The sequence below is a fragment of the Belonocnema kinseyi genome, chromosome 1 (genome assembly GCF_010883055.1).
Source record: "Belonocnema kinseyi isolate 2016_QV_RU_SX_M_011 chromosome 1, B_treatae_v1, whole genome shotgun sequence".
Lineage (NCBI taxonomy): Eukaryota > Metazoa > Arthropoda > Insecta > Hymenoptera > Cynipidae > Belonocnema > Belonocnema kinseyi.
In genome coordinates this window covers 96,190,452-96,208,131 of record NC_046657.1, presented here as the reverse complement: position 1 = coordinate 96,208,131, position 17,680 = coordinate 96,190,452, and the positions used below count along the sequence as shown (strand labels likewise).

At 33.3% G+C, this 17,680-nt stretch overlaps 1 protein-coding gene across 1 annotated transcript in view; it reads left to right on the top strand.

Moving 5' to 3' along the window:
- LOC117178905 overlaps nucleotides 1-17,680 on the top strand; it is a 128,026-nt gene that overhangs the window by 2,313 nt on the left and 108,033 nt on the right. The window contains exons 2-3 of the mRNA XM_033370448.1: nucleotides 7,402-7,729; nucleotides 11,738-12,150. Of these exons, the coding sequence (XP_033226339.1) occupies nucleotides 7,456-7,729; nucleotides 11,738-12,150 (687 nt within the window). The 5' untranslated portion in view covers nucleotides 7,402-7,455. The remainder of the gene's footprint in view (nucleotides 1-7,401; nucleotides 7,730-11,737; nucleotides 12,151-17,680) is intronic.

The following is a 17,680-nucleotide window of genomic DNA, read 5'->3' as shown; positions in this document are numbered from 1 at the left end:
TGCAAAATCCAAAATTTTGCTCAAAACGCTTCGAAAAAATTCAGGCGTATTCCTTGGCTGATTACAAGAACTTTTTATTCTTGATGATTTTTCCGAAAAGCGTATCGTTTATTGTAAAAAAATTTATGAATGTTTTCACAACAATTTTGTCATTAAGACGCCATTTTGAAAATACTAAAACGAAAAATCGATCTTTGAACCATGTATTCTCAAAGTTTAGACATTTATTCCACCGGTTAGTGAGATTCCAGGTTAATTACAGACTCGAAAAGCTTTGGAAAATGGTTCACAAAAAAAATAGGCACGAAAAATCAGGTTTTTTTTTTGTTTAAACTGCATTTTGGGATAATAAATAAATTTTTTGAGGAATTTCATTGGCACCGTCGGAAAGAGGAGATCTTAAGCAATAAAAATATATGTGTCTCAATTTTTTCTAGTGTCGAATAGTCTTAGTTATTGGCCGTTGAAAAGCAGTGTACCGGTAGTGGCGTTTTGGCCGTTTAAGGGTTAATACCACTCAGTAGGTGAAATAGATGGTTAACGCTTCTTTATAACAATTTTTGTATGATCATTTAGCTGGCCCGTTCATCTACAAAAATTCCATTTTTTTGGACCTAATTAAAAAAAACACTTGATGGGCCAGGGAAATATTTTCCCAGCTCGGAAATCATCCAAATTCAACTTTTCATGGGCAAATAATTTCTGCGGTTATCGAACTGGTTGACCAGTGGAATTTTTTGATCAACTTAATTACCCATGAGCTGATGTTCAACATTCCCCAGGAAGCAAACCTCACATAGTAACACTGACCTAAACACTTAACGGTCACACGGGGTTTCTCACACCCCACGGACTTTCCGACTTTTTCCCGATTGTCTGCGTTTTTTTCTAGTATTTTTTTCGATTAGGGGTCGTCCATATATTACGTAAGACATTTTTCTTTTGTTTATATCGCTGTGTCCTTTTCAACTTGATAAAAATATTATTGACGTCTTTATTCAAACAACAGAAAAACGTCTTACGTAATATATGGACAATCCCTTAGTTAAACTATGACTGATGCTTTGGAGATATTTTTTTCTCATTTTGTATAATTTCAACATCACTAATGTTTTTTTTTTCAGACAAAAATATCTGGAGGCGTATTTTTAGGTTTGATCCCTTTTTTACAGAGATTGGAGAATTTAATTGCTTCTAACAACTTAGATTACTGCTGAAAATCATCGTCTTTACTCAGTATAGAGTGGAAAAAATGTTTAGTTACACCGTCTCCTATGTCATTAAATTGATAAAAAAATCATAGGGTCCAACCACATTGATGACTGTAGGTGGTTGCTTATAGGAATTTAAGGGCTGAAGTTGTTTGCACAAAATGTTCACAAATTAAAGTATTATACGAATACATTTCTACAAAAAGCTATACGAAGAACAAACACAAGCCTGTTGAAGATGCTCCAACTTCACGTCGATCAACTGAATGCGTGTGAAAGATTTGTAAGGGTGGAAGGTGATTGCCAAAATTTTCACAAATCGAGGCAAAAAGATTGAGCCCATACTAGTCCTGGCCATGGATTAATCGTAAGGAGACCAAACAGTGTGTCAGAAATTTGGTCACCATTTTTCCGGAATTAGTTCTGAGAAAGACGTACGCTGAATTGTAAAGTTTCGCCTCGTGTAGAGTGGAATATCAGCGATTAAATATCTGAAATTATATTTTTTCGTATTTCCCGTTACATTTTCTTTTTCTCGCTTTATGAAAATAAATTCTACATCAAATGCACAAAAACACAATATCCCATCTCACAACAAACCACTCGCAGCTGTCAGCTCTCAGATATTCCACTCAAAACGAAACGAAAGTTTACAATTCAGCCTACGCACCCCCCCGAACTATGTCCGAAAATTAGAGGGTCATGTTGAATTTGCTCGCGAATTGTCATTTGGTCTCCTTACTATTACTCGATGGTCCTGGCACTGGCTTTGATTGTGTTTAAAATAAGAGGTTTTCCCTGATAAACAGTCATATTCTATAGACTTCGACGTGGTGATTTCGAAAACGATATTCATTTTTCCAAAAAGAGCTTGAATTTTGTTATAAACAATTTTGGTTATGAAAAATTGCTTTAAATAAATGAAAACAAATTGTTATATTGTTTTCAGAAAAATTAAATTAAATCCACATAAATCACATAAAAAAGGTATGGTGCCATTTTTTCCCATGAACAATAGTTTTCGAGTTATGAATTTTTGAAAAAATTGACGAAAGTTACTTTTTACATTCTCATTAATGAGAGTGTAATATAATCGTGCAAATTTTCGATCTCTTGTTTTTAACGGATCTCTACGTTTCGGCACTCACAGAGACCGAATATCATAACATTTTGTCGGTGTCTGTCAGTCTGTATGTCTGCCTGTATGTATGTTTACCTGAATGTTTTAGCCACGCTAACTTGAAGGAGTTTTCTAATCGAGTCAGCCTTTGATACACTTTTTAAGGTTCCCAAAATGAAGGTTAAATTCGTTAAGCAGATATTTCATATCAAATTAAAAAATTTAGAGTATTTTCAGAATTAAATTTTTGTTTTAAAATTTAGAAATGTTTGTCAAAGTTTCTTATGGAAATTCCATTCAAATTCTTCAAAAGATATCAAATATATTTAGAAACAATCTCAGTTACATGTTTTGATTAGACCAATATTAAAAAATGTAGTGCTTTTTCAAAATTAAAAAAAAAAATTCATGAGATCTAGACATTTTTGTCAAATTTTCTGGTACGCGACAAAAAGACTTTGCGAATTATCCTAATGACATTTTTAATTTCGATCAAAATTAAAAAAATTATATGCCTTGTAACATTTTGAAAATTTTCACAAAAAGAAAAAAAATTTGTTAATAGGTTAAGAAATATAAATCCAAATTTCTACTAGATATAAAATATATGTACAGGGAAACTCTGAGACTGGGTCGATTTTGGGGCTGGAGGTGGTGGGGGGAATTACCCTGATAGATGTCAGATAGAGTCGGAAGAACTATATAAGGGGGCCCTATCTCTAGGGTTCACTCTATTTCGAAACTATTGCCATGAAAATGTTTAATAAAACAAATCTTCAAAAATTTGGATCATTTTCCAAAATTTGCCATTTTTGTTTTTAAGTGATCCATAAGTTTAAAGCGTTATTTTTAGTAGATTTTAACAATATTTACAAATTATCTTGATGAAGTTTTCCAATTAGATACACATTTCTCAGACGTTTAAATGGCAGTTTTCGATTTAAGTTATAATATTTATGATGTTTGAAAAAAAAGTAGTTGAGAATGTAGCCGCGTAGCGGGCATATTTTTTGTTCGGGTTTTTATTTTATTTTGACATTTAACTTCATCCAGCTGAAATATGATACATTAACTTTCGAATTATTATAAAAAATTATCTTACTCATGCAATTAATAAGTTTCTTATATGCGACCAGAATAATAACATTTTGTGTTCTTATCGCTACTTCTTACATTAGATAATGTTTTTGCACGTTCAAGCATAAAGAAATTTTTCTTATTGTTACTACATAAAGAGGTTATATTTATTATAGATTAATGATATTGATGAAGAAAATTTTGACGACAATTAAGCTTGGTCAAATGGCATCATACCTTTTTTATGTGATAACAAAATGCAAGTTTTTTCGGGCAAATCAATATCGTTTTCGAAATCAGCACGTGGAAATCTATAGAATACGACTATTTTTTCAGGGGACCTCTTATTTTACACAAGAGCATAACCAGTCCCAGGGTGATATATCAAGTTTACTTTTAGATAATGACCGGTTTGGCGCAATATTTTGCTAGTTCGGTCAGTGTATTTTCTGCGTACAGAATGGATTTTGAAGGTTAAATTTGTTGCACAAATTTAAATAAATTAAGACGAAAAAATCTAGTCCATATCAAGTGTAATTTAGATTATTGGCTCAACTAGTATTTTTTTCAAACATTTGATACTTTCGGTGCTGCACAAATTCTAATTTTTGTTACACAAATTTACACAAGGTCTGCACTCAATTTTAGGCCCAACAAATTACATTTTTGTGGGTGGCCGGACCAGCTAAATAATCATTCTCGTCAGTTAAGATGACTTAATAAGTTTTATTTTAGAATTCCTTGAATTTCGTTCTTAATTGAATTATATTGAATTTCGTTACCAAGCTTTGAAAAGAAATCTTAAATTTTGCTAATGGAATATTGTTTTAATGTTGTGAGTGATCGATTTAGTATTTTAGTCGTATTACAAGTCAATTGATATGATTACAGCCGGATCTAATGTCAATGCATTTTACCCGTTCCGAAAAACTCGAATCGATCACTCGACTATCATGACTCAACATTTATTGCCTCACATTACAAAAATTAAAATATGTGATTATGCTAAGGATATTGACCCTACTAGGAGGTGGAATTTATTATGAAATCGAGAGCCCGCATCCTTTAATTGATCTGATAGAAGAAGCGAATAATTTATTAATACCAACCCATTTAATGGAAATTAAATAATGATTGATAATATCTAACATTTTTTTTACTAAATGAGTTGTGAAAATATTAAAATATATGTAGGTTGAATTATGTCTTGAAAATGAAAATAATGTGGTTTATAAATGAAAAAGTTTAAACAGACCTTAATTTTTTGTGTTAATTAATTGTTGATTTTTCTGTTAATAATTTCCCGTGATGAAAGAATTTGAAAATGTTCATTAATGTTACTTTTGACGTTTCCATTATTAGCCTAATAATTTGAATAAATATCAATTTGATTTTGTTTTCAACAAGATTTAATGGAGAAAAAAACTGTTGTTCGTGAAAAAACGTTCAATTAGAGCATTGGTTATTGTGAAATAAAATAATTTAATTTTTCTAAACAAATTGGTTAAAATATGAATATCTACTTTTTTCTGCGAAAAATCATACATTTGGAACATTTGTTTAATACGTTTGTTAAAATTAATTGAATTTATTAACTTCTAACAATATTTTATCATTGATGATCAGTTATTGGACAGTTTCAATTTGGTCCAATGGGAAAGAGAAGTTTTGTCCAGAAAAAATTAATTATTGTTGATAAAATTGTTTAGAAGAATATCAATTGTTTACGTATGGTGATAAGCCGTTGGTAATGATTGATTATATTTATCAAGTCAAAAATAAATAGAATTATTTATATTCTGAGTGGTAGCACTGGCGGGCTCAATAATACTGACCAATAGTGAGTTTATTTTGGCATTTATTTTAGAGATAAAAAATCATATTGTCGAGAATGCTAACTTCGTAACTTTATTTGTTTACATATTATTTCGCACAAAAAGCAATTAAAAAATGTAGACTAACCAAGTTTTTACGAACTTAATGCTGAGTGTTTAAAAAAAAAAGAATAAAAACTGTCAAGAAATAGGTCAAGTACAGGATTATGAATAGCATATTCCTAATTTTGATCGATTCAATTTTGATTTTCAAATAAATTTCAAACTATTAGCCTGGAAGGTGTCGTATTTATTAGGTTCTGACCCAAATTTATAAATGACCAAATTGTTGCATTTTCAAAACAAAAAGATGAATTTTCTATGGAATAAAATTGATAAATTTCCAGAAGAATATATTGATTTTTGACCCAGAAACGGATTTTTTAAATAAGTGTTCAACCAAGGACTTGAATTTTCTACCAAAAAAGACAGATTTCAACCAAATAAATAAATTTGAACCAAATAGTTAAATTTTTTACCACAAGGAATAATTTTTTACCCAGAAACATGGGTATAAAAATACATATATTTCGAAACAAACAGTTGTATTTTCAAATAACAGACAAACAAAAATACAAATTTTCAACCAAAAATGGAGTAGTTAACTTTTCAGTGAAATAAATAAATTTTCAATAAAAAAACGGATCTTTTACAAAATATCTATATTTTCAACCAAAGAAATTAAGTTTGAAATAAAATGACGAATCTTGAAATAAAAAATTGAATTTTTAAGAAAGTAGTTCAACTCTAGACCAAATACTTCAATTGTTTTGGAAGAGACTACCGAAGTAGTGTTACTTTTTTGAGCCGAAAAGACGAATACACTAAGTGGCTATCTGTTATATATAATACGCCACGCTTTTTGCATCTTTTAACACGCTCTTTCTATTATTCAAAGAGTTTATTTTATTTTTGTATCAAACTGAGACATCCGATATTTTCAAATAGCGTATATCTGCCCATTCGCCCCACTAATGGTGTGGGAAAAACTGGCTATTCGTAGTACTATTTACACAGATTGGTCCCCATTTCTAACTCGTCCAATCCCTGTAAATAGTCGCAAGAGTAGTCACATTTTAGTGGTAAGAATATCCGCGTCCATATTTACCATACTATACCATACCATGTGTAATGTTTTCTTTTATAACAAGAAACTCTATTACTGTGAGAAACCCATGAAACTTAAAAAAAGAAGTACTCCCATGTTTGAAATCGAATGTGGTAAAGAATTTAAAATTCTGAAGTTTTTAGCAGATTTTATAATACTGCTTTGATGATATCAGACACATAGTCTAAAAGTGAATGCTAAAAACTAAATGAATAATTAACTGAAACAATGTATAAAAGCACCGTTACTTCACCAAGGAAAGGCTCTGACTCCTTTGACGATCTCGTAAAGATCTATTACGCAGATCGTAAAATCTCGATGTCTGGCTTTATTTCCTTCTGACCATAACTGTTAGTTTCGCACGTGCATCTTTTTTCCTAGTCCGTAATCTACCTGTCGGCACCTTTTTTTATCTTAAGCTTATTCAATATTGCTGAAATCTGAGCAACCTGACTTTAAAGAAAGTCTTCTTAAATGTACAAAAATTTTTTAAATCAAAATTATTGAATTAAATATGGTTGAAATTAATAAATATTTCAAATAAAGAACCTTTTTAAATTTTAGGTATTAAACGTTTTCGGCTCCTGTATTATAATTATTTTAACCAACGAATATTTCCGTGAAAAAGTATACTCTTTAGCTCCGCTGGGAAACGAACCGAGGTCTTTTGATTGCCCATGCCGTTCAAGCTCTCTTACACATAAGCTAGGGAGAAATCGAAATTCTCTTTTCACAGTTTCCTGCAAGTGCATTCTGACGTCGTTTTTTAAAACTAGTAAGATGTAAGCTTTCCAGCCATGTCTCATATGAACGATCTCTTTGATTTTAAGGTTCTTAAAGATCAATCTTTATATTTTAAGTGTTTTCAGTATACTGGTGGTATATTATTAATATGTTAGCAAATAATAATATTTCTGTGAAAAAGGTCTTCTTTGGCTTCTTTGGGAATCGAACCCAGGTCTATATGCGACAAAGTTTTTTAAAAATCTAAATAAAATTTTTTTATTTAAGATTCGGATTCCAAGACGGAGTATTACCAGAAGGTAGTAAATAAAGATCTAAAGGATGAAGAATGGATTAGGGAGGACGACACTGTCGTCTCTAGCAGTGGTTTTTCTAATTGGAGGATCTCTGGCATTAGATAAACTGAGAGTCGCATACCAATGGAAGCAGATGGATTATGACTGGCCCAATAACGAGACGAAAGAACAGTTTCCATTTTACAGGCAGGAAGATAACCTGCCCTTGGGACTTGAGGTCGCTGGAAATAGACTGTTTATAACGGTCCCGAGATGGAAACCCGGAGTGGCTGCAAGTCTCAACTACATAATGCTTAACGGTCAGTTACCTAGTGATTTCGGTACCTCTTACGAACTAAATCAGCTACAAAACACATAGAATGGAGATCACGGCTATTCGAGAGTTTAAATTTCGCGTCAGATAATTGGAAGAATCAGTTTTTGTATTTAAACACCCATGTTGAATTATGAAATTGGATCAAAGTTCTCGAAAGTTATTCAAAGTATTAAAAGTATTTTGAGTTCACAAGAGCGCACTTTAAGTCATTAGAAATCCCAAGAGCCGCTTGAAGTTATTGAAGTCACTTATCTCAATCTCTTTGAAGTTGCATTAATGGTGTAAAAATTACGTAACGTAGTTTCTGAGATTTTAAACCACGTACCCCACTTTGTTAGTGTCTAGAAGTTTTACCCTCCCCCCCCCCATCTTATATAAATTTTTCTGTCTTAATTTTTTTCGTGAATCTATTTAGGGCTCATCCAGAAATAACGTATGCCGATTTCCGGAAGGGGAGAGGGTCGAAAAAAACTGACTGTTTCTTATGAATTAACAAAATAGATCAACTTTCAACCAAGTAGTAGAATTTTAAGACAAAGAAGATTCATTTTCTACAAAAAAAGAAGAATATTCAACAAAATACACTGAAACCGGGACCGAAGAACGGTTTCGGGCATGGCCTGCAGTGGTCTTCATCCGCAAACAGGCAGGCCGCGTGAAACATTTCTGTTGGATTTAGACGCATGGCGCAACATCATGCTGGTTGTTATACTTGACTGAGCACCGCCTCTCTTTCTGTCCCGCACTTTTCGCATTATTAAAAGTAGATGTCATTAATTCTAGGAATATCTTTAGTCCGAGGTTTCTAATTGCAGGTTGCAGTGTAAATATATTTCTAAACAAGTAATTGAATTTTCAACCAAGAAGATTAATTTTCTTCTAAAAGTACCAATTTTGAACAAATTACATAAATTTTCAACCAAGTTTCTTCTAAACTTATGAAGGGTGGTAGTATAATACTAGATAAACAAAAAAATATATCAAATTTTCAGAAGATTTTAAAAACATTATTTAAAATCTAAAATGTCATTTAAAGATAAGACAAAAGTTTTATCTTACAAAGGCAGCTAATTCCGAGTTTTGAGGTTAAAATTTCACATGATTTGAAAGTCAGCTTTCGGCAGAAAATAAAAAAAATATTCTACTTTTTACAAAAATAAAAACTTGCTCCCGAGATATGGGGACGCTGTGTAAGAATAATGACTATTCGATACCAAAAAATTGTTCTGTTCCGAGAAAATTACAGTTTAGTGAGACGGTATCGCATTATTATAGCATATTCATTGCTGAAAAGCCTATAAAGAAGAGAATTTCTTTTTAATAAACAATAATAATTTCAAGAAATATCGATACTAAAGTAAATAATTAAAGGTATTACCACGCTCAAATCCTAAGCTAAGGTTTTATTAGAAAGATAATTTTTTTGTCTGAATGGAAGCTTCTAATGTGTTCCCTAAGGGTTTACATTTTTCTTGCACCTGCTTCTCTATTCCTTGACACACCCTCATACACACCCACACACACACCCACACAGAAACACTTACTTTGTGGTGGGAGGGGGACTTACAGTTAAAGGTGGGTTCCGAACCATCAACTTCCCTTGCTAGGCTAGTGTTCACCGCATGGGCCGCCAAGGCTCTTTCAGAGTGCGAGACGGGAATCGAACCCGCAATCCGACGCGACGGAGTGGGTCCAAAGCCTCTGCTTTAACCACCACGAAATGAATGAGAACTTAAACTTACCCTTTTACCACAGCGTGTATTTGATTTTTTTTAAAACTTTTTTATGCAAGAAACCCATTCTTGGATAAATGTTGGTTTTATAGTTCTGTGCTGCTACCTCTCAGTTGAATTTTTTACTAAATTTTTCAATTTTCAAGACAACAAATACGATTTTTCTGTACAAAACCGTTCAAATTTCAACTAGAAGATATGAAGTTTCAACAAAATTTAATTTTCAATCAAATACATTTTCAGAAAAAATGTAATTTTTTACCCAAAAAAGAAATTTTCAACAAAGTAGTTCAATTTTAAACCAGAGTTGAATTCTCTACAAAGAAGGGCCAATTTTCAACAAAATAAAGAAATGTTTAGCCAAATAGTTGAATTTTCAAACAAGTAATTAAATTTTCAACCAACAGGAAGAATTTTCGACCATAAACACGAATTTTTAACAAAATACATTAACAGTTGAATTTTCAACTATAAAAGATAAATTTTCATTAAAAAAAGCGCATTTTCAACAAAATGGTTCGATTATCATCAACCAGAGAAATTAATTTTCAACTAAACGGATGAATCTTTTACTAAAAACTTTAGTTCAAATACTTCAATTGTATACAACATTGTTGAAGATTCTACCAAAGTATTCTTAAATTTTTGAGTAGAAAAACAAACTTTCTACATAATAGTTGAATTCTCAAAAAAACGGGTAATTTCTAACCGAAATATATTAATTTTTAACTGGACAGTTGTACTTTAAAAAGAGATTAAATTTATACGAAAATAGATGAATTTTTAAACCAAAAAAAAGAACATTTCCATAAAATTGTTGAAATTTCAACCAAGAAAAAAACATTTTCTGCTCTGAAGAGATTATAAAATTGTACGTTTGCAAAACTGAGTACTTATTTTTATTAACCCATTTTGTTCTGTAATATTAATTTCATTCAGGTTTCAAGTTTATGTAGGTATAAACAGAGTTTTTATTTTATATGTATTTTTGTTCCGTAAGTTTATGAAATCTTAGTAAGTTCTTTTTTTCTGGTGTAGTTGAGGGGTGAGCCGGGTGACATCACGATATCTTACTTGAGGGGGGGGGGGGCACCTCATATAATTCATGGATTAACCCTTATTTGTTTATTCATTTATTATTATTTCTTTTTATGATTATTATATTCAAGATTAATTCTAATATTGCTAGATACTACTAATACTGTTAGGTAAATCACAAGTAAAACTGTTTCAATTATCAACAACGTAGCTTACAGTTTTTTACATTCAATGTACTAGATATTGTGGCAAAAATAGTTGTTTACGATAAAATCTGTTTAACTTTGGTTTTTTTAGTGAATATCTTACGTAAGAAATGGCTTTGACAATATTATCTCCCCCCCCCCATATACATAACAAGATTAAGTTATTTTTTACACTATCCCTAAAAGTATCGCGAAGTCAAATTAAGTGCCTTAAGGTTTATTGTAGTCTTTTAAAATATAGATGTACTTCAAATCTAATAAAACCCATTGAACTCCAATTAGAGTCCCGTGACGTTTTTTGAAGTCCCTGTTACATGTAGTCAAAGTTTTACAAACTTCTTCGACTCCCTTGAAGACTTTTATTACCTGTTAAAATAAACTCTAAACTTTTTAAATAAATATAATTAAGTTTATCCAAGTTCATAGACTCTCAGAAAGTCTTATGCAGCCAAATAAAGTCTTGCTATTATATTTATTATAGACGTATTTTAAAGCCTTTCCAAGCATTATGGTGCCTCATGGATTTTTGTTCGGATCTTGTGAAGTCAAATGAAGTTTTTAGCAAAGTCGTGGGCAGACTAAGGAATGCTAATAAGTCTTATGAAATCTTGTGCAGTTTTATGGTATATTTTAAGGTCCTTCCAAGTATCATAAGGTCTAATAAGTGTCTTATAACCTTCTACAGTTTAATAAAGACTTGACATAACTTTTGTGGAGACATACGAAGACTTACTAACTCTTGTGAATTTCTAAATACATATAAGGCTAAAGTCTTATAAAGCCATATAAAAGCATAAGAAATCTTATACAGTCCGAAAGTTTAAAAAGTATTAGGATGTCTTATCAATCATTGCTATAGAGACTTATGAAGTGTTTTTAAGTCACTTGAAGATGTAGAATACCATATTCAGTCTTACAAAGTCTTGTGTAGTCTTATGAAGTGTTAAAAAGGATTGTCAAGTATTAGAAAAAATAGTACTTTTCAATGTAATAATCGAATTGTGTTTTAATTAGACACTCGACAGTCTCCTCCTCTGATTCCATATCCCTCGTGGGAGGCTCATCAATACAAACCCGGAAAAGTTCCGGACATTGTCTCAACTTTCCGCATCCGGGCAGATCGATGCAATCGATTATGGGTCTTGGATACCGGTCTCAGCAACATAGCAGACACTCCAGAGTCGCAAAGGCCACCGACTTTGCTTATTTACGATCTTTCCAATGATCGGGTTCTCAGAAATTATACAATCCCTGAAAACCAGATGACTGCGGATTCATTATTTGCCAATATCGCGGTTGAAGATGAATCCTGTACCGACAGTTATGGATACCTTGCTGATTTGGGTGGTCCTGGTATCGTTGTCTACTCATGGAAGCAACATATTTCCTGGCTTGCTAAACACGAGTTCTTCCGGCCCGATGTTCAAGTAAGTTTCTGATTAAAATTTAAAAAAATTTAATACATTTTAAAGGTTTTTTTTATTGTTCATCGAAATCGGTTCAGCAGATTCTAAGGGCTTCAAGGTTATTGTAGAATTCTTGAACAATTTTGAGAATTTTTGAATGAGCCGAAAGATTCTATAAATTAGTGTTGTGTACTTCTTCCAAATAATCGTTTAACAAAAACCAAACAAACAACAACGGTTATTTAGCCAAAGTTAATTGAATAAATTAATTTAAAACAGGAAAAAAAGATCAAAACAAATAATCACTTAAAGATTAAATCACCTGAAGTGCAGAGATTAAATATTTTACATTAACGAATGCAAGCATTTCCGTACTTCAGGTGATTAATTCTTTAAGGTGTATTTACACGCCTGTCGTATGCAACCGGAAAATGTATCCTGCTGATGAATCTCTCTAGCAATCACCCTAAGTGAAGATCCAAACAAAGTCGTCATGTGAGGTTCCCCACTTAGGTCCATTAGTATCCAAGGTCTTTTGCCTCAGACGTCATTCACTCTACTGACACTCTTTTTATAAACTATTTGCCGTCACACTTCTGTCCTGGCATACTTCTCTAGCTTCTTTTATGTCGTTGCATTTTTTCATGCAGGCTCTCGTGTTTTTGTGGCTTCTCATGTCTCGTCTAACTAGGGTCTCATTCACACATTCCAACCTAATCTAACTCTGTCCATCAGAGTTTCCCCGCATATCATGCGCAAGAATCTCATGTCAAGTGCATTAACTTTACTCTCATCTTTTCCCTGATAGGTGCATGTCTCGCTACCGCATAGTAAAGTCGGTACAAATATAGAATTATGTATTGACATTTCAGCTTTATTTGATATATTTTTACTTCTGATAAGGGGCACTGCTCTACCAATAACCTTTTTACCTTCGTTTATGCGTCTATCTAACTCCTCATCTATCTTCCCGTCCCTAGTAGATAAGCTACCGAGGAATACGAACTTATCAACTTGTTCAATTCTCTCATCATTTAATACAATATTGCATAGTGTTTTCTCATTCTCTTCTTCGAACACCATAATTTTTGTTTCATTTGCGTTAAGTTTGAGTCCCATGCTCTTCATGCTCGCATTTAGTTTATTCAACATTCTTTGCAAGTCTTTGATAGACTCTTCCACATAACAACCTTATCATCTGCGAACGCTAACCTGAGTACCTGTACTGTTTCGAGATCCACACCTTCTTCGTCGAAAAGAGCCATTCTTAAACACTTGTCCATGAATAATATAAATAACCATGAAGGCATAACGCATCCTTGTCTAACTCCTTGAATAATATCGAAACAGTCATCTATTGACTCCATATTCTTTCAGGACTTTCCAAAGTTTACTTCTATCTACATTGTCAAAAGCTTTTTCTAGGTCAACAAATGCACAGAAAACTTTTTTCTGTGATTTGCCTTAAGCTAAATATTTGATCCGTATATGACCTTCCTGGCATAAACCCACTTTAGACTTCCCAAATCTTTCCTTCTGTTATTTCCATTACCCTACGAATAAGTATTTTTGAGTAAATTTTACTTACGGTACTTAATAAGCTAATCCCTCTGTAATTATTGCAGTCGCTTTGATCTCCCTTTCTTTTGTATATTGGTACGATAATCGCTTTTTCTAATCGTTTGGGACGTCTCCCATCTCGAAACATTAATTTATCAATTCGAACAGTCTATGTGGTATGTACTCGCCACCGTGTTTAAGCATTTCAGCTTTAATACAGTCTACCCAGGCAGCCTTACCGTTTTTCAAGCTCTTAATTATATCCCTAACCTCAGTGACACAGACTTTCTCAATTGAGTTTTCTAACGCATCGTGTTCTACATCGCAGTTGTGGTGTCCTATAGCTTCATCTCCGAATTGTCTCCTAAAATAGTCTCTGAAAGCCTCTAGTATTCCGTCTGCATCATATACCATTTCCCCCCTACTATTTCTCATGTTGACAAATTCTGTACTTTTGTTTCCCTTCATTTTTGTATAAAGCAGTTTTTGGTTTCCTTCAAAGTCGTTTTGTATTTTCTTCTCTTCTTCTGCTCTAATTTTATCTTTTCTTTCCTTCATTAATCGTTTGAGTATCCTCTTTTTGTGTCTGTAATCATTTATACGTCTATTTTTTTCCTCATTGCTGAGACTTGCGATGTTTAAAGTTCTGCTGTACGCTTCTTTCTTTGCTTTTTGCGGAGATAAATCCATGGCATCGTTATATGATAGAGTGAGAGGAAGATACAGTTTCCGTCTACATACGACAAGCCTGTAAATAAACTCACCAATGTCCAATTATTTTGTTGATTGGTTTGAACATTTTTTGTTCCTAATTTTTCATACCATCAATGTGGAGCTGGTGCTAGAGAGATCAAAAGTTATCAAGAGTTTCTAGATAAATATTAATGGTCCATTACAAGGTAACAGAAGCAATTAGTGGCGTAGCCAGGGTTTAACAAAGCAGATTGTCCATAGGAATCCCTTTTTTTAGAACGTCGTATTTTATTCAATTTGTCACCAAAAAAGTAGAATGCGACTTTGGAATTTTCAAATGATTCAGAGATGAGTCAAAAATAAGTTTGAAAATTACAAAGGGAAGTTTTGGCAACTGAAATTGAAACTGAAATAAACGTATTGAAAGAAACGGAGCTTATTTAGTTTTTATGTTACGAAAATAAAATTTTATTATGAACATTCAGCTAACTAAATATTATGTTTTGCGCATTATTAAAGTGTGCCTGAGAAAATTATTATTTTCTTAATTTGTATTGTTACTGATTTGTTGCTATTATTTCGGTAGGCTATAACAATCTTCTCAAAGATTCAATTTTATACAATGTGTTATAGAAGACGTTGCACCTCACCTTAGAAATGGCAAAAGGTCTTTCAGTTACATTTGAGCACTTTTCGCTGATAAAAATTTCCACAAAAAATGTTATATTTTTAAAGCATAAAAAGTGAAATGCAGCACAATTTTTAAATACTTCATAGGCGGAAAGGAAAAAAGTTTTACACATAATAATCTTAACCCTCTACTGGTGCGGTGGTTTGAAAAGACATACAAGATACGGTGGGGTCGCATCCGACCCGACCTACTATTAATGGGGTTTTAGACAACAAAAATTGCACAATAAGCATTTTAATGAATCATAATCTTTATTAGTATTTCTGCAGTATCACCAAATTGTAACTATTCGAAAAACTCTAGGAACTCAATACGAAACAATATCTCCAAAAACAATGCAAGCATGTGAATAAGTTCCAAATTAAAAAAATGAGAAATCGTAGGAAAAAAATACCAGTCATTCTGAAGTTAAAGACAACGCAAAATATTCACTCATTTCTACTAAGAATTAATTAGCACAACATTATTTTGCACAAAAGAACTTTTTCCCACAAAAGGAAATCCTTATCAAATAAAAAATAACCACTATAACAGAATTAACTGTACTGACAATAGTAAATCAGACAAACTTTCTTATCAAATTTAAATCTCGACACCTTCTACTGTATTGACTGGTAGGGTAGCAGGCTACTAGAAACCCCTTTGAAATGGAGGGGGGCGAGGGGGATGGATCAACTAACGCTCGGGTCGGACCTGACCCCCACCGTACCAGTAAAGGGTTAATATCAAATTAAAACTTCGCTAAACTGAAGTGTGAAATCTCCTATTTACAATAGTACCAAGAAAATAATCAAAATTTACTGGTTCTCTAACTATCCTAAAAAATGTGGAAGCGTGCGCAAGATAAAATAGGTCGGTTGAGTGACAACCACTGTCTATCGTTTCCTATTGCCCATACGTTAATAAAAAATAGAGGCTCGACAGCCGCTCGACCGGCTAATTTTCGCTTTTAGCACGATTCAACATTTTTTTATGATAATTCGACAAATAGTAAATATTTTATTATATTTTTGCCGTTTCATTTCAAAGAAGAGATTTCACACTTTATTTCAGCTTTGTGCCGTCGGCTTGACCTATCGTAGATTATTTACCGCGTTTTTCGAGCGCAGCCGAGCCTGTAAACGGCTGAACCTATAGTGGCTCAAGAGCCGAAGCCAAGCGGATAACGACTCAGCGGTGGCTGCAGGCGAACTCCACATCGGCTCGGAGGAGTCCAATGGCTCATGGAGCCTCCATTGGGCCTTTATGTATAGTGGAGGGTCCAACGGCCTTAAAATGATCGTAGATATTTAATCTCGAGCGTGCTTATAATAATGCCCATAAAATGCATGAAATTACTTTTGAGAGGGGCTTGCGGACATCCACGCTCAAGCGTCCCCAATCATTAGTGAAAAACGCCTCTTTGGATGCCTTCATTTTTTTATAGATGACAGAGTCGACATCCCTCGTTACCCGGGAAGAACTTTTGGAAGAGTCAGCTCCTACACATGAGAAAAACAGGCTTTTTGACAGATTAAAGTTGTTAGCCCAGGCAACCTTTCCAGCTTGTTGGTATAATTGGAAAACTGTAAATCTAACTATGAAAAATCTGGGGTCAATATAGACAGTGATCCTCAAGAGCTAAATAAATTAAAGTATGTTTTGCTTGCGGTTCGTATTGCGAAAGCGTTTAATCCATCGGCAGTGGACCTAGCAGAAAAGCAGTACTGTGATTATAAGTTCACAATGCTAAGTTGGTCCTGCTACAGGACTTTGATTACACAGCCACACAAAAAAAAGTGTGCGGATCTGGTAACAAGACACACGTATTCCTATGGATTTTGGGGCGCTGAATTCAAATTCGGTATCAAAAATCACCCATCATGTCATGGTTGAGCCATAGCCTCAAAAAATGACGAAAAATCATGCACTGAGGCAAATAAATTTCAAAATAATGCCAGTGATTCAAATTGTCACTTCAAAAACATGTCGACAACTGTGAAGGATCAACCCTTGCCTGATATCAACTTATTTAACATAACTTTACTCAACTGAACCTGACCTCACATTACCTGAATTAACCGAAATTTATTGAACTACACGCAAAGTTCTGGAAGCATATTTTCCCAGTAGCAAATGTGTGCTACATCGAATGGGTCAACTCGAGCCTAACCTAGAAATAAATCTAACCTAGCCTAACCTAACCTCACGAAACACAATTAAACTGATTGTGTTGTCCCGTTGTGTTTGCGGTACCGTTTGAATCAGCTTGGGCTTAACCTGCAAAGAGGACAAACCTATCCGAACCTAAAAAAACCTGACCTAACCTAACCTAGCCGAATGAAATTCAACCAAACGTGTAGCTATGTAAGCGTACGGTTCTCAGTCTTAAACGTGTGCTATATTTAATAGGTTAACTCGATCTTAACCTACAAATGAATCTAACTTAACAGAACCTAACGAAATTTTGTTTAACGCAACACAGCTTAACTTAAGTGTAATGCTAGCAACAAGCGGTTACGAATTTCCAGACATTTACTGCTATTAATGTCAAAATATGAAAGTACGCAAGAACAGGGTTGCCAGCGTAATCGGTTAGGTTAGGTCAGGTTTTGTTAGGATAGGTTA